The 20,336-nt window shown below is 37.8% G+C and overlaps 1 protein-coding gene across 1 annotated transcript in view; it reads left to right on the top strand.

Annotated features, from left to right (window-relative positions):
- Nucleotides 1-20,336, top strand: part of RP2 (RP2 activator of ARL3 GTPase) — a 45,166-nt gene that overhangs the window by 16,390 nt on the left and 8,440 nt on the right. The window contains exons 2-3 of the mRNA XM_082610013.1: nucleotides 4,368-5,033; nucleotides 9,417-9,531. Of these exons, the coding sequence (XP_082466139.1) occupies nucleotides 4,368-5,033; nucleotides 9,417-9,531 (781 nt within the window). The remainder of the gene's footprint in view (nucleotides 1-4,367; nucleotides 5,034-9,416; nucleotides 9,532-20,336) is intronic.

Genomic DNA, 20,336 nt, shown 5'->3' on the forward strand with positions numbered 1-20,336 from the left:
CTGTTGTTTTTGGATGGAATGTCCTATAAATATCAATTAAGTCCATCTTGTTTAATGTATCATTTAAAGCTTGTGTTTCCTTATTTATTTTCATTTTGCATGATCTGTCCATTGGTGAAAGTGGGGTGCTAAAGTTCCCTACTATGAATGTGTTACTTTCGATTTCCCCTTTTATGGCTGTTAGTATTTGCCTTATGTATTGAGGTGCTCCTATGTTGGGTGCATAAATATTTACAATTGTTATATCTTCTTCTTGGATCGATCCCTTGATCATTATGTAGTGTCCTTCTTTGTCTCTTCTAGTAGTCTTTATTTTAAAGTCTATTTTGTCTGATATGAGAATTGCTACTCCAGCTTTCTTTTGATTTCCATTTGCATGGAATATCTTTTTCCATCCCCTTACTTTCAGTCCGTATGTGTCTCTAGGTCTGAAGTGGGTCTCTTGTAGACAGCATATATATGGGTCTTGTTTTTGTATCCATTCAGCCAATCTGTATCTTTTGGTGGGAGCATTTAGTCCATTTACATTTAAGGTAATTATCGATATGTATGTTCCTATTCCCATTTTCTTAATTGTTTTGGGTTCGTTATTGTAGGTCTTTTACTTCTGTTGTGTTTCTTGCCTAGAGAAGTTCCTTTAGCATTTGTTGTAAAGCTGGTTTGGTGGTGCTGAACTCTCTCAGCTTTTGCTTGTGTGTAAACGTTTTAATTTCTCCATCAAATCTGAATGAGATCCTTGCTGGGTAGAGTAATCTTGGTTGCAGGTTTTTCTCCTTCATCACTTTAATTATGTCCTGCCACTCCCTTCTGGCTTGTAGAGTTTCTGCTGAGAGGTCAGCTGTTATCCTGATGGGGATTCCCTTGTGTGTTATTTGTTGTTTTTGCCTTGCTGCTTTTAATATGATTTCTTTGTGTTTAATTTTTGACAGTTTGATTAATATGTGTCTTGGCGTATTTCTCCTTGGATTTATTCTGTATGGGACTCTCTGTGCCTCCTGGACTTGATTAACTATTTCCTTTCCCATATTAGGGAAGTTTTCAACTATAATCTCTTCAAATATTTTCTCAGTCCCTTTCTTTTTCTCTTCTTCTTCTGGAACCCCTACAATTCGAATGTTGGTGCGTTTAATGTTGTCCCAGAGGTCTCTGAGACTGTCCTCTGTTCTTTTCATTCTTTTTTCTTTATTTTGCTCTGCAGCAGTTATTTCCACTATTTTATCTTCCACCTCACTTATCCGTTCTTCTGCCTCAGTTATTCTGCTAGTGATCCCGTCTAGAGTATTTTTTATTTCATGTATTGTGTTTTTAATCGATGCTTGATTCATCTTTAGTTCTTCTAGGTCCTTGTTAACTGTTTCTTGCATTTTGTCTTTTCTATTTCCAAGATTTTGGATCTGGGAAATAGAATCTTGGATCATCTTTACCATCATTATTCTGAATTCTTTCTCAGGTAGACTGCCTATTACCTCTTCATTTGTTAGATCTGGTGGGTTTTTATCTTGCTCCTTCTCCTGCTGTGTGTTTTTCTGTCTTCTCATTTTGCTTATGTTACTGTGTTTGGGGTCTCCTTTTTGCAGGCTGCCGGTTCGTAGTTCCCGTTGTTTTTGGTGTCTGTCCCCAGTGGCTAAGGTTGGTTTAGTGGGTTGTGTAGGCTTCCTGGTGGAGGGGACTAGTGCCTGTGTTCTGGTGGATGAGGCTGGATCTTGTCTTTCTGGTGGGCAGGTCCACGTCTGGTGGTGTGTTTTGGGGTGTCTGCGGACTTTTTATGATTTTAGGCCACCTCTCTGCTAATGGGTGGCGTTGTGTTCCTGTCTTGCTAGTTGTTTGGCATAGGGTGTCCAGCACTGTAGCTTGCTGGTCGTTGAGTGAAGCTGGGTGCTGGTGTTGAGATGGAGATCTCTGGAAGATTTTTGCCGTTTGATATTATGTGGAGCTGGGAGGTCTCTTGTGGACCAGTGTCCTGAAGTTGGCTCTCCCACCTCAGAGGCACAGCACTGACTCCTGGCTCCTCAATTTGGGATGATGTGTTGTCTATTCATGTATTCCACAGATGCAGGGTACATCAAGTTGATTGTGGAGCTTTAATCCGCTGCTTCTGAGGCTGCTGGGAGAGGTTTCCCTTTCTCTTCTTTGTTCTCACAGCTCCTGGGTCTCAGCTTTGGATTTGGCCCCGCCTCTGCGTGTAGGTCGCCGGAGGGCGTCTGTTCTTTGCTCAGACAGGACAGGGTTAAAGGAACAGCCTCTTCGGGGACTCTGGCTCACTCAGGCCGGGCGGGAGGGAGGGGCATGGAGTGCGGGGCGAGCCTGCAGCGGCAGAGGTCGGCGTGACGTTGCACCAGCCCGAGGCGCGCCGTGCGTTCTCCCAGGGAAGCCGCCCCTGGATCCCGGGACCCCGGCAGTGGCGGGCTGCACAGGCTCCCGGAAGGGCGGTGTGGGCAGTGACCTGCGCTCGCACACAGGCTTCTTGGCGGCAGCAGCAGCAGCCCCAGCATCCCACGCCCGTCACTGGGCTCCGCGCTTTCAGTCGCGACTCGCGCCCGTCTGTGGAGCTCCTTTAAGCAGCGCTCTTAATCCCCTTTCCTCGCGCACCAGGAAACCAAGAGGGAAGAAAAAGTCTCTTGCCTCTTCGGCAGCTCCAGAGTTTTCCCGGACTCCCTGCCGGCTAGCTGTGGCACATTAGCCCCCTTCACGCTGAGTTCTCTCCGCCAGCCCCAGTCCTCTCTCTGCGCTCTGACCGAAGCCCGAGCCTCAGCTTCCAGCGCTGCGCGCCCCGGCGGGCGAGCAGACAAGCCTCTCGGGCTGGTGAGTGCCGCTCGGCACCGATCCTCTGTGTGGGGATCTCTCCGCTTTGCCCTACCCAGGTATGTGGGGAGTTTCTTGCCTTTTGGGAGGTCTGGCGTCTTATGCCAGCGTTCAGTAGGTGTTCTGTAGGAGTTGTTCCACGTGTAGCTGTATTTCTGGTGTCTGCACAGGAAGTCTTACACCCCTACCTCCCCTGCACCTGGTGTCCCTCCTCTGTATTTCCAGAATATTCTGAGCATCTCTCATTACACAGCCAGGTTGTTTTAAAATCATTTGTTTAGGTTAGTGTTCACTTCTTTTATGGAAAGAGTTGGTCATATTCATTTTGGTGCTTAAAACAATGTCTGGCTCCTATTGGGTGTTCAAATGGCTGAATGGTTGAATGAAAATCTAGAAAGTTAAAGTGCCTTTTTCATTCATGTTGCTCATAGGTGACAAAATTGAGACTAGAAAACTGTAACATCTATATTTTTGATCACTCTGCTACAGTTACTATTGATGACTGTACTGTGTCTTTTATTGCCTCATGCTACAGACCAATACTACTTCTAGTACATTGTGTAAAACTGATGAGTACAACATTTATTGTGTAATACTGAATAAGTCACTTTAAGCTAGTTTGCTAACGATTAAGATGATTAAATTATCCTTTGTAAATAATCAAGTTTTTGTGTACCTTACCTATGGGAGCCTGTTTCTGGTACATGAATAGTTTTGTATGAAATTTAATATTCACAAAGAGGTTAGGACAGTACAAGTAGATTTAAAAGTAATTTAGAAAAATCAAAATGGTCTCTTAATGACTATATTTTGAGAGGTCAGCTAAAATTTAAAAAATAATGTAACAGATTCCAGGCACACTGTTTAAAAGATTCTGTGAGCTTTAGTTTAAAATGCCTAAAGATGGAAATGGTGAAATTTGAAAATTTTACATTGTAGGAGTAGCTCAGTAAATGTTTCAATCAAATTTGTAGATGCAAATTCTGACATATAGTGATTCTTGGGCCTTCAGGTGCTTCCATTTTCTGTAGCATATTGCAGAAATCAGTCAGGGTTTAGAAACTAAGACCCAGGCATCAATTTATGGAAAGATAGAGAAACATATTCCAATCTGGGTGTATTTCCAAGTTCAGAAGTTTTAAGGACGCAGAAGTTTTTTAAAAGTGAAGCATCAGAAAAAGAAAAGGCTCAAAGCTGAAATATTCCTTAATATCATCCAGTATGCTGTGTGTATGTATGAGAATTTCCCCAATTGTTTCCAAAAAGTACTTTTACAGTTGATATGTTAAAACAGGATCCAACAATGTCCACACATCATTTGCTTGGTACGTCCTGAGTCTTTCTTTATCTATAACAGTTTCCTCTCCCTTTCCTCCCCCCATGCCTTTTATGTATTTATTAAAAAAAAGGTTTTTTGTCCTGCTCATTTTCTTATTATGTCGCAAAGTCAGTAAGAGTTGGAACATATTATTTTAGCAATAAAAATCGTTCCTGACTCCCAGTAGACAATTAATGTTTGCTGAATAATGTCAATAATACTCAAGATCTGTGTTTTGTTCCTGCAGGTTGATCCGAAAGACTACATGTTCAGTGGACTGAAGGATGAAACAGTAGGTCGCTTACCTGGGAAAGTGGCAGGACAACAGTTTCTCATTCAAGACTGTGAGAACTGTAACATCTATATTTTTGATCACTCTGCTACAGTTACTATTGATGACTGTACTAACTGTGTCATTTTTCTGGGACCGGTGAAAGGCAGTGTGTTTTTCCGGAATTGCAGAGATTGCAAGTGCGCATTAGCCTGCCAACAGTTTCGTGTGCGGGATTGTAGAAAGCTGGAAGTCTTTTTGTGCTGTGCCACTCAGCCCATTATTGAGTCTTCCACGAATATCAAGTTTGGCTGTTTTCAATGGTACTACCCTGAATTAGCTTTCCAGTTCAAAGATGCAGGGCTCAGTATCTTCAATAATACCTGGAGTAACATTCATGACTTTACACCTGTGTCAGGAGAACTCAATTGGAGCCTTCTTCCAGAAGATGCTGTCATTCAGGACCATGTTCCTCTACCTACTACTGAAGAGCTCAAAGCTGTCCGCCTTTCCACAGAAGCCAGTAGAAGTATCGTTCCAGTGTCCCGGGGTCAGAGACAGAAGAACAGTGATGAGTCATGCTTAGTGGTATTATTTGCTGGTGATTATACTATCGCAAATGCCAGGAAACTAATTGATGAGGTAAGGAGAAGAGAGAGAAGAGAAACAGACATACACCTACATAGAAACACACCACTTTCTGGAGAGCGTCCATTCTTTTCAAATTGGCTATTAGAAATACAGGCAATCCTTAAATTATAGTCTTCTGCCCCCTACAGATTTATCTGTAAGCTAGTTGCTTAGGCCTCAAATACTTTCCCAAAGAAACTTTTTAAAAACAATTCAATTCAGGAAGCATCTGTTAAGCACTCATTGTGTGCAGGTTACTCTATCACCGTCTTTCATTGATTATAGGATGCACCTTTGTTTTCCACAGTTTTGCTCCTCTGAAATGCATCTTACAATTGATGGCAGTTTAGAGCTGATGAAATATATGCTGGGACTGGAGATAAATAGACAAAATTCTCTGCCCTCAAAGAACTTCCATTCTTTATCATAACTGATTTCCACAGGAGCTCACAAAAGTAGTACTGCAAAGTAAAGCATGACCTTTTATAATTATTTAGTGGGGAAATTTATTTGGAGTTTTGAACTGTTTAAGGTGTGGGAAAGGCATTTAGGCATACAACTTTTGGAGCCCGCTTTGACTGAGAGCAACCTCCACATTACTTTCCTTTGCCCTATTGCCATGAAGAGGAAGTTGGTGTGAAACAATGAGGTGGCAGCTGGGACAGCAGAGATTGTGGACTCACGAGCAGGAGCTTTCAGTGCTTTCAGGAGTAGAGAAGGGTTCTTTGGGTAGCAGCTTTCACTTGAAAAATAAATGGGCATGTGGAGGTTAGGGGCTCCAGAAGCAGCAGTTCCTCCAGTGGGGAGGCAGCAGTAGGATGTATTGATTAGTCATTTATCAGGCTTTCTTCAGAAAGAGTCTTCAATTTAAAAATCAAACTTCCAGAAATGGAGAGGTGAATGGAAAACTCTTTTTGAATGGATTTTTTTTAAGTTGTAATACTTCTGTCAAAAGGAATGGTTTTAGAAAAAAAAAACTAGAAAAATGACCACCTCTCTGTAGCTTATACATTCTACAATGTAGAAAACCCATGTCTGAAATCCACAAAGTATATCTGAGGTCCAGTTTTCAAAACAACAGAAGCCAAGTATAATCTTAAGACTTTGATATTTTCTTTCTTGATTATGCCAATCTGATAAAAATGTGCTATGGATCTGGTGAGATATAGAAAAAGTGCTCTGGCCTTTGAGCTATCTAATCACATGTTAATCCAACATCTGAGAGCTAAACATTTTCATTATACTGTATGGTGATTTTTTTAAAAAGCAGAGGTAATTATTCAGGTTAAACTCCTTTTTGGTAGATAATGAGGAGAGGACATAAAGAATGTACAGTACGTTTAAAGAAAAAAGCCATCAAAACAAACACTGTCATTCTTCATGAGTCACCAGATGTTCTTAACCTTTTAACTTTTGATATCTGTTGTACAAAATGACACCATTGTGTGCACTTTTTGCAATATGACCAGGAAGAGTGATGTTCTTTAGATGTCCTTCTGGATTACAAAATAATTTAAATAAAAATCCAGCAATAACAGTAACAAAAATGATGACAATAATAATAATAGCTAACAGTTAATATAGTGTTCATTATATGTCAGGTGACTGTTGTACAGTATTTAAGTGAATTAATTCAGGAATAACCTATGAAATAGGTGCCATTGTTCTTCTTTATACAGATAAGAAAAATGAGCCACAGAGAAGGTAAGTAACTTGCAAAAGGTCACTTGCTGGTAAGTAGCAGAGCCATGATTTAAATCCAGGCAGTTTGGCTTTGTAGGCCATAGTCTTAACCCTTAAGCATGATGCTATTATGCTGCCTCAGTGGTAAAGGAAAGTTGATAAATGCCTGGTGGAGCTGGAGTATGACTGAAAATGTGTGGAGGCAAGGCAGATACTACCCTCCAGCCTAGAAGGAAAAACCCTGGGACTTTTTGGCTAGAGTTATCCTGACTAATTCTGAAATCACAGAATTAAGAGAACAAAAAGAAGGAAATGCTGAGTACACGTGAAGAGGGTATCACGACGTGCTGAAAGACTGGTAACTTACATATCAAGAGAGCGATTACATATTTTTTAAAAAATGAAGCTCGAGTTCCCTGGAAAATATGTGTAGAAGCTAGTTAATGCTGAGACGGAAAAAAATGAAACTTGAGTCTTTTCTCGTATCATAACACAAATGTCTTAGAACAGCTTAGACTGGAACTATGATTGCTAACTCTGGTTTTGTTAAACCCTAGGACTAGCACAGAATTTTGTTTCATAGTGTTTTCGTAAATTAAACATATCATAATGATTTTTTAAGGTAGGAAGTGTAAAACTTTAGAGAGTAGGAAGTCCAGAAAAACTGGGCAAACCAGAAAGTACATTCCATAGGAGTCAAGAGAAGTTACTAGGCCTCGGTTTTCTTACCTAAAAATCAGATTTCTTGCTGCCTCTTAACTATATCACAGATAAGCACAGGATAAATTAAAGTAAAAGTAGTTGGAATTGTTTGGAAGTATTGTATAATTTAAGTTGGGTAGTTACCTCTATTTTCAAGTCTTTAAAAGTAGAAGAATTTTCATGAAAAAGAGTCTCTTCACATGTCTGCAGTGAAATATCAAAATAAATATACTAGTTTCATAGTTCATTGTTTTTAGGTAACAGTGTTTTGAATTAATCATCTTACTTTTGTCAGTTTATGTGTCTGACTATAAAATGAGAGGTATTGAGCAGTCTAGAGAATTAGAAACAGATGTGGGATTGTTTCTCATAATTTAAGTAACTTTGCAGTCATTATCTGGCAGTGATGTTTATGTAATTTTCTGCTACTTTTTTATGGATGTTTCTCTTTGAGGCAGCATTGAGGGCTCTGGAAAAGGATTTGAGTTTGAATCCAATTTGATGAAATAGTATGGAATAACGTAGCCATAGAATGAAATACTATCAACCATTAAAACTGATTTTATAGTAGAATAGTTGGAAAATGTTCACAACCGAGTAAGTGAAAATTTGTAGAATATTACGTATCTGATTTTTTTTAAAGTAGATAAGTCTGGAGAGTTATATATACTAAAATGTTGAGAGTTGTGGTTCTTTTTAGGAAGTGGATTAAGAGCAGGGTTTTCTTTACTTGTTCGTAGCTCTATGGATTTTACATAAAACATGTATTATTTCTGTAATGGGGGAAAATGAAAACTGGAAGGGTAAAAGGAAGTATACCGGGACTTCCCTGGTGGTCCAGTGGTTAGGACTCCATGCTTCCACTGCAGGGGGCATGGGTTCCATCCATGGTTAGGGGAACTAAGACTAAGATCCCACAAGCCATGCAGCATGGCCAAAGAAAAGGAAGTATACCTGTATAGCAGTGGCATCTTTGAGTGGTAGCACTTTGGTTGATATTTCTTTGTTTCTGTTTTTTATTTTTTTAATGTTTTAAAAAAATAAATGTTCTATATTGAGCCTATTTGTTACTTTTATAATTAAAAACTCAATAGGCTTTAATTGGTTGAATCGCTTTGCATTTTTAAAAACTACTTTCATAATTATTTTAAAAATTAATGTATACTCATTGTAGAGAACTGTAGAAATAAAGAAGAGTAGAAATAAGTTTAAAAATCATCCATAATGTGCTGTACCTTGAATTGTCTTTGTAGGAATAATTTTTAATTTATTTAGTCTGTAATCAGTTTAATTGGGTTCAAGTCAGCTCTGTCCCTTAATAGTTGTGTGACCATGGGCAGATTTCTTAACCACTCTGTGCTTTAGTTTCTCATCTGTAAAATGAGAGTAATAATAATACCTGCCTCGTGAGAGGGTTAAACGTGTTTTACATGTAGAACACATAAAACTGCCTGGCACATAGTAAGTACTCCATAAATGTATTCTAGCATTATTGTGCTATAGTATATAAATTTGAATCATGCTTTTTAAAATTAACAGTATTATATAAGCTTCCCCCTTTCATTATTTGTTATATTTAACAAACTATGGTATTTTGTCTTGTGAATGTACCATACTTTACTTAACCATTCTCTCACTGAACAGTATCACCAAACTAAAGCTTCTGTTAGTTTCAGTCAACAAAAATTTTTTAATAAAGTTTAAAATTTTGAGGGCTAATTTACATTTATTTGACCCTTAATTGTAACAGTAGGCAGTACTAATTCTTTTTTTTTAACGTCTTTATTGGAGTGGCAGTACTAATTCTTAATCAGAACCACCCATCTGGAAGAAAGAATCTTGTGTATGTGAAAACTTGTTTATAGCAAACACCCTGAATTAATTACAGTTATAACTAAAACAAAAATCAGAGCACTGTGTTGCATTTTATACAGAAAAATTGTAGAATTGGAAAATATTGTTTTAGTCTCAGGTCATTTTAAAATGTAAATGAAATTTTGTTTCCCACAGCTGGTTGGTAAAGGCTTTTTCCTGGTTCAGACAAAGGAGGTGTCATTGAAAGCTGAAGATGCTCAAAGGGTTTTTCGGGAAAAAGCACCTGACTTCCTTCCTCTTCTGAACAAAGGTACCTTCTGGATGATTGGTATACTTTTGTGGTTTTTCCCTTGACCTGTTGATTTGATTTACTCTTGCCTTTAGTATTTCTCTTACATTGTCTTCTCTTTGTCATTTGTTTTATGTTTTTCCTATTACTATTCAGAAATGTCAAAATTTCACATCCTTCGAAAAGCCATATGTAATTACCTAGACATTAGGCATTAGGTTTTTTTTCCCTGTTCTATCACCTTCGTTCTTGAAAGTCACGTTTTATTATTATGTATTTTATTATTTTATTATTATTATTGTACTATAGTGAGTGACCATTTCCTTCTCCCTGCCCAGAGTTACAAAGCACTTGATAAGGATTCTTTCTGCCTTCAGTGTGCTTTGACCATACTGGAAAAGGAATAAGAAATATAAATAAAACAGTATACTATTCTGTGTATTTAACATGATCTGATTAAGTTGTCAGATACCGGAAATATGTCTACAAACAGAGGAACTAGAGTTCCTGTGCCCTCCTGAAGTGTTGCTATTTGCCTCTATGTATTCTAGAAGACAGAGTACCATTCATCTATTAGGGCAGGGACATTTTTTGCTCTAGGCTCATCAGGCTTTTCTTGACCGGCCTGAGCAAATATATATGGTAATAGGTAATGCTGATTGGATATACCGTAGAAAGAAGGCACATCTGCATTTACATGCTCTTTATGTATAAATAAGTTGTAATAAAATGCAAAAACCTGTATGAAAATATTGGAGGATTGTTAGGATAACTTTAATAACTAATGCTGGGTGCGATTTGGCCCTTAAGTAGTAATGCAGTATTTCATATACCTTAGTGGTTACTCTAGTAGTACCAAGGACTGGCTCCAACCAGTGCATGAATCTATCCCAGATCATATATAGGAAATTATGACCCGGCTCCTTTGATGCAGCCATTTTGATATGGGAAAATTTGATGGAACATTGGAAACAAATCTTTAAACTCTCAGCAGCTTTCAGAAACTGAATTAAGTAATAAGTGTGTGTAATAGACATCCTAAAGTATGAGGATTAGGGATGAAGTGAGCATATGAGTAGGCCCAAATTAATGATTTATATACTTGTGTAATGTTAGTGAAGCGGTTTCACAGAATTGCTCCAACCCAACCATAATATGTGTTTAAGTCACATAACATTCCACATGGAAGAAATAAAATGTTCTGTTCCTGAAAAAAGTAGAACCAAAACCAATGGACAGATGTTATAGGAATTTCAGCAAATAAATATCATATAAACAGCTTTTAAAACCAGAGATGTCCATAGGAAGTGGTCAAAGACTAATGAAGTCATGTCAAAGGGTCACAGGAGCCAGCTTGAAGGAGTCTCAAGAAGTTTCCACTGGCCAAATTTGGGACAATTTGAGCATCAAAAACAATAATGAAGGGAATTGATTAAACAACAATAGAAATCCATGCATCCATAGTGATAATAAAAAAGAGGGGAGATGAAATTGGCACTGAACTATGGACCAGCGTGCCCAGCCAGCTTGGAATCTACCTAACTATATGGTCTACACGGATATCATGAATGACTGCTAGACATTCCCATGATCTACAAGCTTCCTATCCTCTATTAAAAGAGGCACTCTTCCATTAGCTTGAAATGACCCTTTCTCCAAGACCCCAAATTGGCTCACAGTAATAATCAGTTTCTCAACTAAGTAGTCACAGATCTTGTTTAAAATTTGTTTTTATAATCTGAGAAATATCTCCATAAAACTCATCAGCCCATGCTTTTTATCTAATTTGAAAAATCAACAGTATTTAATGTATTCAGTTAATAAATGTGTATTAAACACCAAAAAAAGGGGGGCGGGGGGGAGGGAATAAGGAAAGCTCTTCTGCTCTTTATAGAATACTCTGAGCTAATAAACGTAGAAGGAATGATAGACTTCAGAAATCACCATTTTCTAACCCCTGATGTAATAATTAATTCAGACAAAGGTTATCAGTGGATGCTAAAACTATTGGGGTAAAAGTTGATAAAACATAGGATACTTACATATTCTAATTCAAATGGGAAGTGTACCTTTAGAGCAGAGATTTGATGATCATCACACTAACCCAGTGATCAAACTTAACATCACTGATGGCAGGGCAGCCTGACATTGTATTTCTCCTAATGTGATGCAATGAGAAATACACATCATCATCTATGAAGTATTCTTGCCAAAAATATTTTACCTGAATCTAATCGAGCCAAGACTTAATTTCTGGTTTATAGGAAAGAAAGGAAATCTGAAGACATGTTAAATGACACCATGAGGAAACTGAAACAAATCAAAAATAGAAGACATTTTACAAGATAACTGGCTAGGACTCTTCAGACAACGTCCTGGAAAACAAAAACAATGGGGGACTGTTCTGGATTAAAAGAAACCTAATAATTAAATGCAAGGAATGAACCTTAATTGGATTTTGGATTAGGGTGGGGTGAACTCTAAAGCTGTAAAAGTCATTTTGGGGACAACTGGGGAAGTTTGAGGATGATATTTTGGAATTATTGTTGTATCCTTAAGTATGATAGTAGTACTGTGGTTACATAGGAGATGCATGCTGAAGTGTTATGATGTCTGCTATTTTCAAATGGCTCAGCAAAACAAAAAATTGTGTTTGTGCATGTCTGTGTGTGCATGTGTGTGTATGTGTATAGTGTGTGGCAAAGCAAACGTGGCCAAATGTTAACATTTGATGGGTGTAAGTGAAGAGCAGATGGATGTTTGTTATTCTTTCAACTTTTCTACAATGTTTGGAATTTTTCAAAAGAAAAGTTGGGGGAAAATTTTAAGCTGCCCAATAGTGCATTGATGGATGTAGAATAATGAGCAGGCTGTCTGTGGAGATATTCCAGCAGGTGTTGGATGGATTGTGTCCTTATGTAAAAGTGGCCATCAGTCATTCTGAGGAGAGTTTCTCAGCCTCAGCACTGTTGACATTTTAGATAATTCTTTGCTGTGGTGGGCTGTCTTGTACATTATAGGATGTTTAGCAGCATCTCTGGCCTCTACTGACTAGGTACCAATAGCACACTGCCCCAGTTATGGCAACCAAAAATGTTTCTAGACATTGCCAAATGCTCTGTGGGGGACAAAATTGCTCCCAGTTGCAAACCACTGTTCTTAGCAGGGGGATGGACTTATTCATTTGAAAATTCACTTTTATTTCAAATAGTTTATACTTTAGAGTCTCTAAGTTTTCCTCTTCAGTTAAAGTAGTCATAATTATTTCCCTTCAATTAATGAAGCTATTTGACAACCTAATGAGAGAATTCCTTGTGTTTTTCATCTTGAGAATCTTCCAAATCTGACTGATTCTCAGAACCGTCTGGGGTGCTGTTAAAGATTTAAATTTCCACCTCCCACCCCAGAAAGACTGATTCAAATATCTCTGAGAGATTCCCTTGGAATCTGCATTTTAAAAAGTTCCCCAGGGCTTCCCTGGTGGCGCAGTGGTTGAGAGTCCACCTACTGTTGCAGGCAACACGGGTTCATGCCCCGGTCCGGGAAGATCCCACATGCCACGGAGCGGCTAGGCCCATGAGCCATGGCCGCTGAGCCTGCATGTCCGGAGCCTGTGCTCCGTAATGGGAGAGGCCACAACAGTGAGAGGCCCCATACCGCAAAAAAAAAAAAAAAAAAAAAAAAAAAAAAGAAGTTCCCCAGATGGTTCTGATGATTAGTCAGATTTGGGTTCCTTTGTTTTAGAGGGTCATATTCATTTATTCTACAAACATAGATGAGATCTGAGAAGTAGTAAAGGAGGAATCATTATATAGGGCCTTGTAGGCCACTGTAGAGACTGTGGCTTCTAGTTTGAGTGAGATGAGAATCTACTAGACATTTTTGTTTTAAAATAAACTCTTTACATTGGAATAATTTTAGATTTTCAGAAAAATTGCAAAGGTAGTACAGAGAGTTTTGAAACTCACCTTCCACTTATGTTAACATAAGCATGATACATTTGTTGAAACTAAGAAATTTACATGGGTAAAATACTATTTACTCAAACTATAAACTCTCTTCAAATTTCACCAGGTATTTTTCACTTATGTCCTTTTTCTGTTCCAGAATTCAATCCACGATCCCACATTGCATTTAGTCATCATATCTCCTTAATCTCTTCTAATCTGTGACAGTTCCTTAGTCTTTCCTTGTTTTTCATAACCTTGAAATATTCGAGCAGTATTGGTAAGTTATTTTGTAGAATGTCCCTCAGTTTGCGTTTGTCTGGTGTTTTCTCTGGTTAGACTGGGGTTATGGGTTTTGGAGAAGAGGCGAAGTGCCCTTCTCATCACGTCACATCACATAACATCATAGGGCACGTGATAGCAACATGACTTAATGCTGGTGATGTTGACCTTAGTGACTTGGTTCAGGTGGTATCTGCCAGGTTTCTTGAACACTGTAAATTTCCTTTTTTCCCCTTTCTATACTCTTTGGAAGTTCCTTCTATGATCTTTGGAAGTTGAGTCACTAAGACCAGTCTACACTCAAGGAGAGGGAATTAAGCTCCACCTCCTAGAGAGGGGAGTATCTACATACATTATTTGGAATTCTGTAAGAAAGATTTGTCCCTTCTCTCCCATTTATTTATTCAGTCATTTATGTCTATCAGTAGGGACTCATAGATATGTATTTTATTCTTTGGGTTATAGTCCAATACTATCAAATTGTTCCAGTTTAGCCTTTGGGAGCTCTTTTAGGTTAGTTCCTCTGTCTCTTTGACATGCCTTTTATTTCTTTTTCTTGCATTATTATGTTGGCTAGGACTTCCACTATTATGCTATGTAGAATAGTGAGAAGAGGACATCCTTGCCCTGTTTCTGACCTCAGAGTGAAAGTGTTCAGTTTCACCATTAAGAATGATGGTAGTTGTAAATTTTTCATACATACCTTTTATTAGACTGAGGGAGTTTCATTCTATTCATGGTTTGTTGAGGGGCTTTTTTGGTTTTTTGGGTTTTTTTGGCTGTGTCAGTTCTTAGTTGCAGCACGTGGGATCTTTTCGTTGCGGTGCACGGGCTCTTCATTGCAGCGCATGGGCTTCTCTCTAGTTGTGGCATGTGGGCTCCAGAGCATGCAGGCTCAGTAGTTGTGTCATGCAGGCTCAGTAGTTGTGGCGCTCAGGCTTAGTTGCCCCGCAGCATGTGGGATCTTAGTTCCCTGACCAGGGGTTGAACCCGCATCACTTGCACTGAAAGGTGGATTCTTAACTACTGGACCACCAGGGAAGTCCCTGTTGATTTCTTATCACACATGATGTTGAATTTTGTTGAATGCTTTTTCTGTATTTATTGAGATGGTCATTTTTTTATTATTGAGTCATTTAATCTGGTGAGTGACTTTTGTTAATTTTGAATGTTGAACCAACCTTGTATTCCTGAGATGCACCCCATTGATCATGAAGTTTTATCCCTTTAATATATTGCTGGATTCAATTTGCTAATATTTTATTGTAGATTTTTACATCTTTGTCCATGAAGTGTATTGGTTTGTGGTTTTCTTTTCTTGTAGTATCTTTCTCTGGCTTTGATATTAGTGTAATGCTGGCCTCATTTTATGAGTTGAGAAGTATCCTTCTTCTTCTGTGATCTTGGAGAGATTATAGAGAATTAGTATCATTTCTTCCTTAAATATCTGGTAGAATTTGCCAGTGAAACCCATCTGGGCCTGAAGACTTGGGGGGAAGATTTTTAGCCATACATTTTATTTATTTATTACATAGAGAGCTCTTCAAGATATATTTGTCCTCTTGGGTGAATTTTGATAATTTTTGTCTTTTGGGAAATTGTTTCATTTCATCTGAGTTATCAAATTTATAGGTGTAGAGTTTATAGTATTTCCTTATTATTAATGTATGTAGGATCAGTAGTGATGTCCTTCTTATATTCCTGTTGGTGATTTGAGGCCTCTCCCTCTCCCATTAGCCTCGACAGAGGTTTATCACTTTATTGATAATTTCAAAGAAGCAGATTTTTGTTTTATTGATTTTCTCTATTGTTTTTCTCTTTTCAGTTTCATTGGTTTCTGCTCTAATATTTATTTCCTTCCTTTCATTTGCTTTGGGTTTAATTTGCTCTTCTTTCGCTAGTTTCTTAAGGTTTAAGTTTGGGTTACTGATTTCTTCTTTTCTAATAGAATGATTCTCGTTATTCACAGTAGGTCTAGTCTATAAAGTTGCTGTGAACACTGAATCAGTGAGTACTGAATTGCTACTCCTAGGAGAAATGCAGGGCTAGGTTCCTGCAAGTCTCTGGTCACAACATTTCTTTCAACCAATCAGTATAACCTTGTTGTATGTGTGCTTCTCTTTAAAGACACCTCATTTAGATATGTTTTTGATTCATTAACATTGAACGCACAGCCAGCAGCACTGTAACTTGTGCCTGAATGAAGCTTATCTAACAGACATTTTCTTTGTAAGGCACATCACAGGTTTCCTAAGCTTAGGAACATTAGATTGTACTTGAGCACTACATTTGAAGGCCATTTTAAACACTGATATTACCAACAAAAAGTATAAAAATGTGGCACTAGATGGACTGTGAAAAGGCCACTTGTTTACAGAATGAATGCTGAAACAAGGAGGCAGAGCATCACTTTGTTCAAATTTACCTGGAAACATGCATGTCAGGCAGCTCATATTTTTTGCCACTTTGTGTGTGTCCATGAATGACCATGAAAAGACAAGTATTGATTTTGAGTAAAATATTTTACCTATTTGGTCAAATAAATTTTACCAAGTAAGCAATTAGCAAATAAGGAATCCACAAATAATGAGGATTGACTGTATATGTATTTTGTGTTAGAAATTTTCCTTTAAGTGCTGCTTTAGCTGCATTCTGCCAGTTTTGATATGATGTATTTTCATTCAATTCAGGGTTTGGCAAAGTATGGCCTACTGTACGTTTTTTAAATGAAGTTTTATCGGAGCATAGCCACACTCATTCTTTTATTTATTATGTTTTGCTGCTATTGCACTGTAACAGCAGAGGTGATTAGTTGTGACAGACATTGTATGGCTCACTAAGCCTAAAATATTTCCCATCTGGCCCTTTACAGAAAAAGTGTGCTGACCCCTGATGTAGTAGTTTCCCTTGAGACTTTTCACTTGATCCATGGATAATTTAGAAGTATAATGTTTAATTTCCAAACATTTGGGAGATTGTCCAGATGTGTTTCTATTACTGATTTCTAGATTAATGCTGTTATGGTCTGAAAACACACATTGTATGATTTCTATTTTCTTTAATAAGTTAAGGCTTGTTTTCTGGTACAGAATATAGTCTATCTTGGTGAATAATCTATGCGCAGGTGAGAAGAATATATAATCTGCTTTTGTTTGCTGAAATGTTCTATAAATGTCCACTAGGTCGGTTTGGTTGATAGCGCTATTCAAGTCATCTATGTCCTTACTGATTTTCTGCCTACTTGCTCTATGAATTAAAGAGAGGAGTGTCAAAGTCTTCAACTGTAATTGTAGATTCGTCTATTTCTTTTCTCAGACTCTATCAGATTTTGCCTTGTGAATTTTGAAACTCTGTCGTTAGGTGCATACACATCTAGGATTATGTCTTCTTGAAGAATCCTTTATTATTATGTAATGTCCCTCTTTGTCTCTGATAATCTTCCTTGTTCTGAAATCTGCTTTGCCTGAAATACAGCTACTCCAGCTTTTGTTTGGTTGTTAGTGTTTCATCATAAAACTTTATCCCTTTTCTTTTAACTTATCAAAGTCTGTGTATCTAAAGTGAATTTTTTGTAGACAGCATATAGTTGGTTCTTGCTTTTCAATCCAATTTGACAGTCTCTGTCTTTTTTTTTTTTTTTGGCTGCCTTGGGTCTTCGTTGCTGCCCCCGAGCTTGCTCTAGTTGCAGTGAGCAGGGGCTACTCTTTGTTGTGGTGCATGGGCTTCTCATTGCAGTGGCTTCTCTTGTTGCCGAGCAGGGCTCTAGGCACACGGGCTTCAGTAGTTGTGGCTCGCAGGCTCAGTAGTTGTGGCTTGTGGGCTCTAGAGCGCAGGCTCAGTAGTTGTGGCACACGGGCTTAGTTGCTCCACGGCATGTGGGATCTTCCCGGAGCAGGGCTCGAACCCGTACCCCCTGCATTGGTAGGCAGATTCTTAACCACTGCACCACCAGGGAAGTCTGTCTTTAACTGGTGTGTTTGCACCATTCATATTGAAAGGGATTGATATCATTGGATCAATATCTACAATCTTGCTAGCTGCTTTCTGTTCCATTTGTTCTTTGTTTTTTGTTACCTCTTTTTCTGTTTAATTGGGTATTGTGTAATGATTCCATTTTACCTCCCGTAGTGACTTACTATTTATACCACTTTTCCTAAATCTTATTTAATGGTCACCTTTGGTTTTACAGTATACATATGTAAATAATTTGAGTCCACCTTATAATAATATTATACACATCACCTGTAGTATATAAGGACCTAATAACATCATATTCTCAAATCTTCCTTCCCATCCTTGTGTCACTGTTATATATTTTACTATTACATATGCTATAAACACCTAATGCATTGTTCACATTATTACTTTAAACTGTCAGTTATTTTTAGAACAATTAAAAATAAGAAAAATACAGACATATTACTGGAGGTTTTAGAGCATATGAATGCCATGGTCCCTTTAAAATGTAGCTTTTATCATTCTGGTTACTCTAAGGGAGAAACAGAGAGACCAGCTGGGAGGCTGTTGCTGTAACCTAATTGAGACGTGACAGTGACTTGTTCCAAGGTCATGTTAAATAACACAGAAGAGTTCATTAGATAGGATATCCAGAAATCTTTTTTGTTTACTTCAAAGTCTCACAATTTTTTCATGACAGTTCAAATATTTAGATTTAAAGCTACTGCAAGCTATTTGATAAGACAATCACATTAAAACAGTAAAAACATGACCAGTGATCTTGTTGACCTCATAATTCAGTTTGAAATAGTCACTTGAAGTAAGCACTTTGAAGTAATTGTAGTCCTTATCATTAGATAGAGAGACAAATAGAACTGCTTAAAAAGCACATTGTTGGTGGTGTAGTTTTTTTTTAATTTAGGGTCCACACATGTTAATCAAAACTGATGCACTTGTCCACCTTTTTTGTTGATGTTTCTTTCTTTCTTTTTTTTTTTTTGCGGCACGTGGAACTCTCACTGTTGTGGCCTCTCCCATTGCAGAGCACAGGCTCTGGACGCGCAGGCTCAACAGCCATGGCTCACGGGCCCAGCCGCTCCACGGCATGTGGGATCTTCCCAGACCGGGGCACAAACCCATGTCCCCTGCATTGGCAGGCGGACTCTCAACCACTGCACCACCAGGGAAGCCCTGTTGATGTTTCTTTGTTGGCAAATTAAGTCACTTATTGGAAGTTCTTCATATCCTATTCAAAGGATAGCAACCAAGTTACATACTTGGGTAATTCTACCAAAATTGTATTTCTGAATTCTAGATTATACTGTCTTTGTAGAATACAGGAACTTTCAGTAATAAATGTCTGACTTTAAAAGATATATCTACTGTATTTCTTTTAGTGATCCTGAATAAAAGCATATTCCATTCTACCTTAATTCAAACTTTCTACTCTCTGCAAAACTGGAAACCCTACATTATCAAATTTTTCTTTTTAGTTCAATATTTATTCGGTTTGAAATGCTTTTTAAACTCTTTTTTGCAAATTTCCAAATGTACTGTTTCTACTCAGAAGTCGCTTCCAGTGACCCCATGTGTACCCATCCCCCAGTTTTATCAACCTTTTGCCATACTTTAAAAAATAATCTATATATTCTCCTTTTTGCTAAAATATTTTAATCAAATTTTGACGTCTTGTCATTTCATCCCTAAATATTTCAGTATGTGTCTTAAACAAAGTGAAGTTAAAAATGAATGCTTTCTAATAACAGTTTTATTCAGATATATTTTATATACCATAAGATTTATACCATTAACAATTTGACAGCTACACAAATGTTTTCTTAAGTGGGGTGTATTATCACATCTAACATGGTTAACAGTGTCTTAATATCATCAACTAACTAGTCCATGTTCAAATTTCCCTAATTGTCTAAAACATTCTTTATGTATTTTTACAGTTAATTTGATCCAGATCTAAAACTGGCACACTCACTCACTGTATGTGGTTATTTTGTATCTTATATCGCTCTTAACCAGAAACAGGTGTTCCCCCTCCCCTGTTTGTTTCGTGCCTTCGTCTTGTAAAAGAAATGTGGTCAGTTGTCCTGTAGTATGCATGGGTTTGTTTAATTTGTTCCTCTATAGTTCTTGTAGCTTAGAAGTTAAATCAAAGCCTTGTTTACACTCAGGTTTAGTTTTTTGGGGGGAATATTTCACAGGTGGTACTATTTCCTATAATGAGATGGCACATAATATTTGATTGTTGTACTTCTAGTGATGCCAATATTGTTAGGCTCAGGTGGTGACAGTCTTTTTATTGTAGAGTTTCCTGTCAGTCTTCCCTATGAGATGCTAAAGCCATTGATGATTGTTGCCTGATCCAGTTATTTTATTAGGAGTTTCAAAATGATCATTTTCTAATTGTGTCATTACCTCTGCATTTATTAATGGATGTTAACAGAACTTCTTGTACACTGAGCTGTTTGGCTAACTTGAAATATGCTTCATATCAGAAAAGCAGAGTAAATAAAGGAGAAATAATTAAGCATCGATTTTCAGAGTAAAAAGTCAGTGCCCTAGCAACCTATAGTGGTGTTCAGTGAATTTTGTTTGTGTCTCTTCTGAATATCATTATGAGCTCAT

This window comes from Mesoplodon mirus (assembly GCF_964341445.2).
Source record: "Mesoplodon mirus genome assembly, chromosome: X".
Lineage (NCBI taxonomy): Eukaryota > Metazoa > Chordata > Mammalia > Artiodactyla > Ziphiidae > Mesoplodon > Mesoplodon mirus.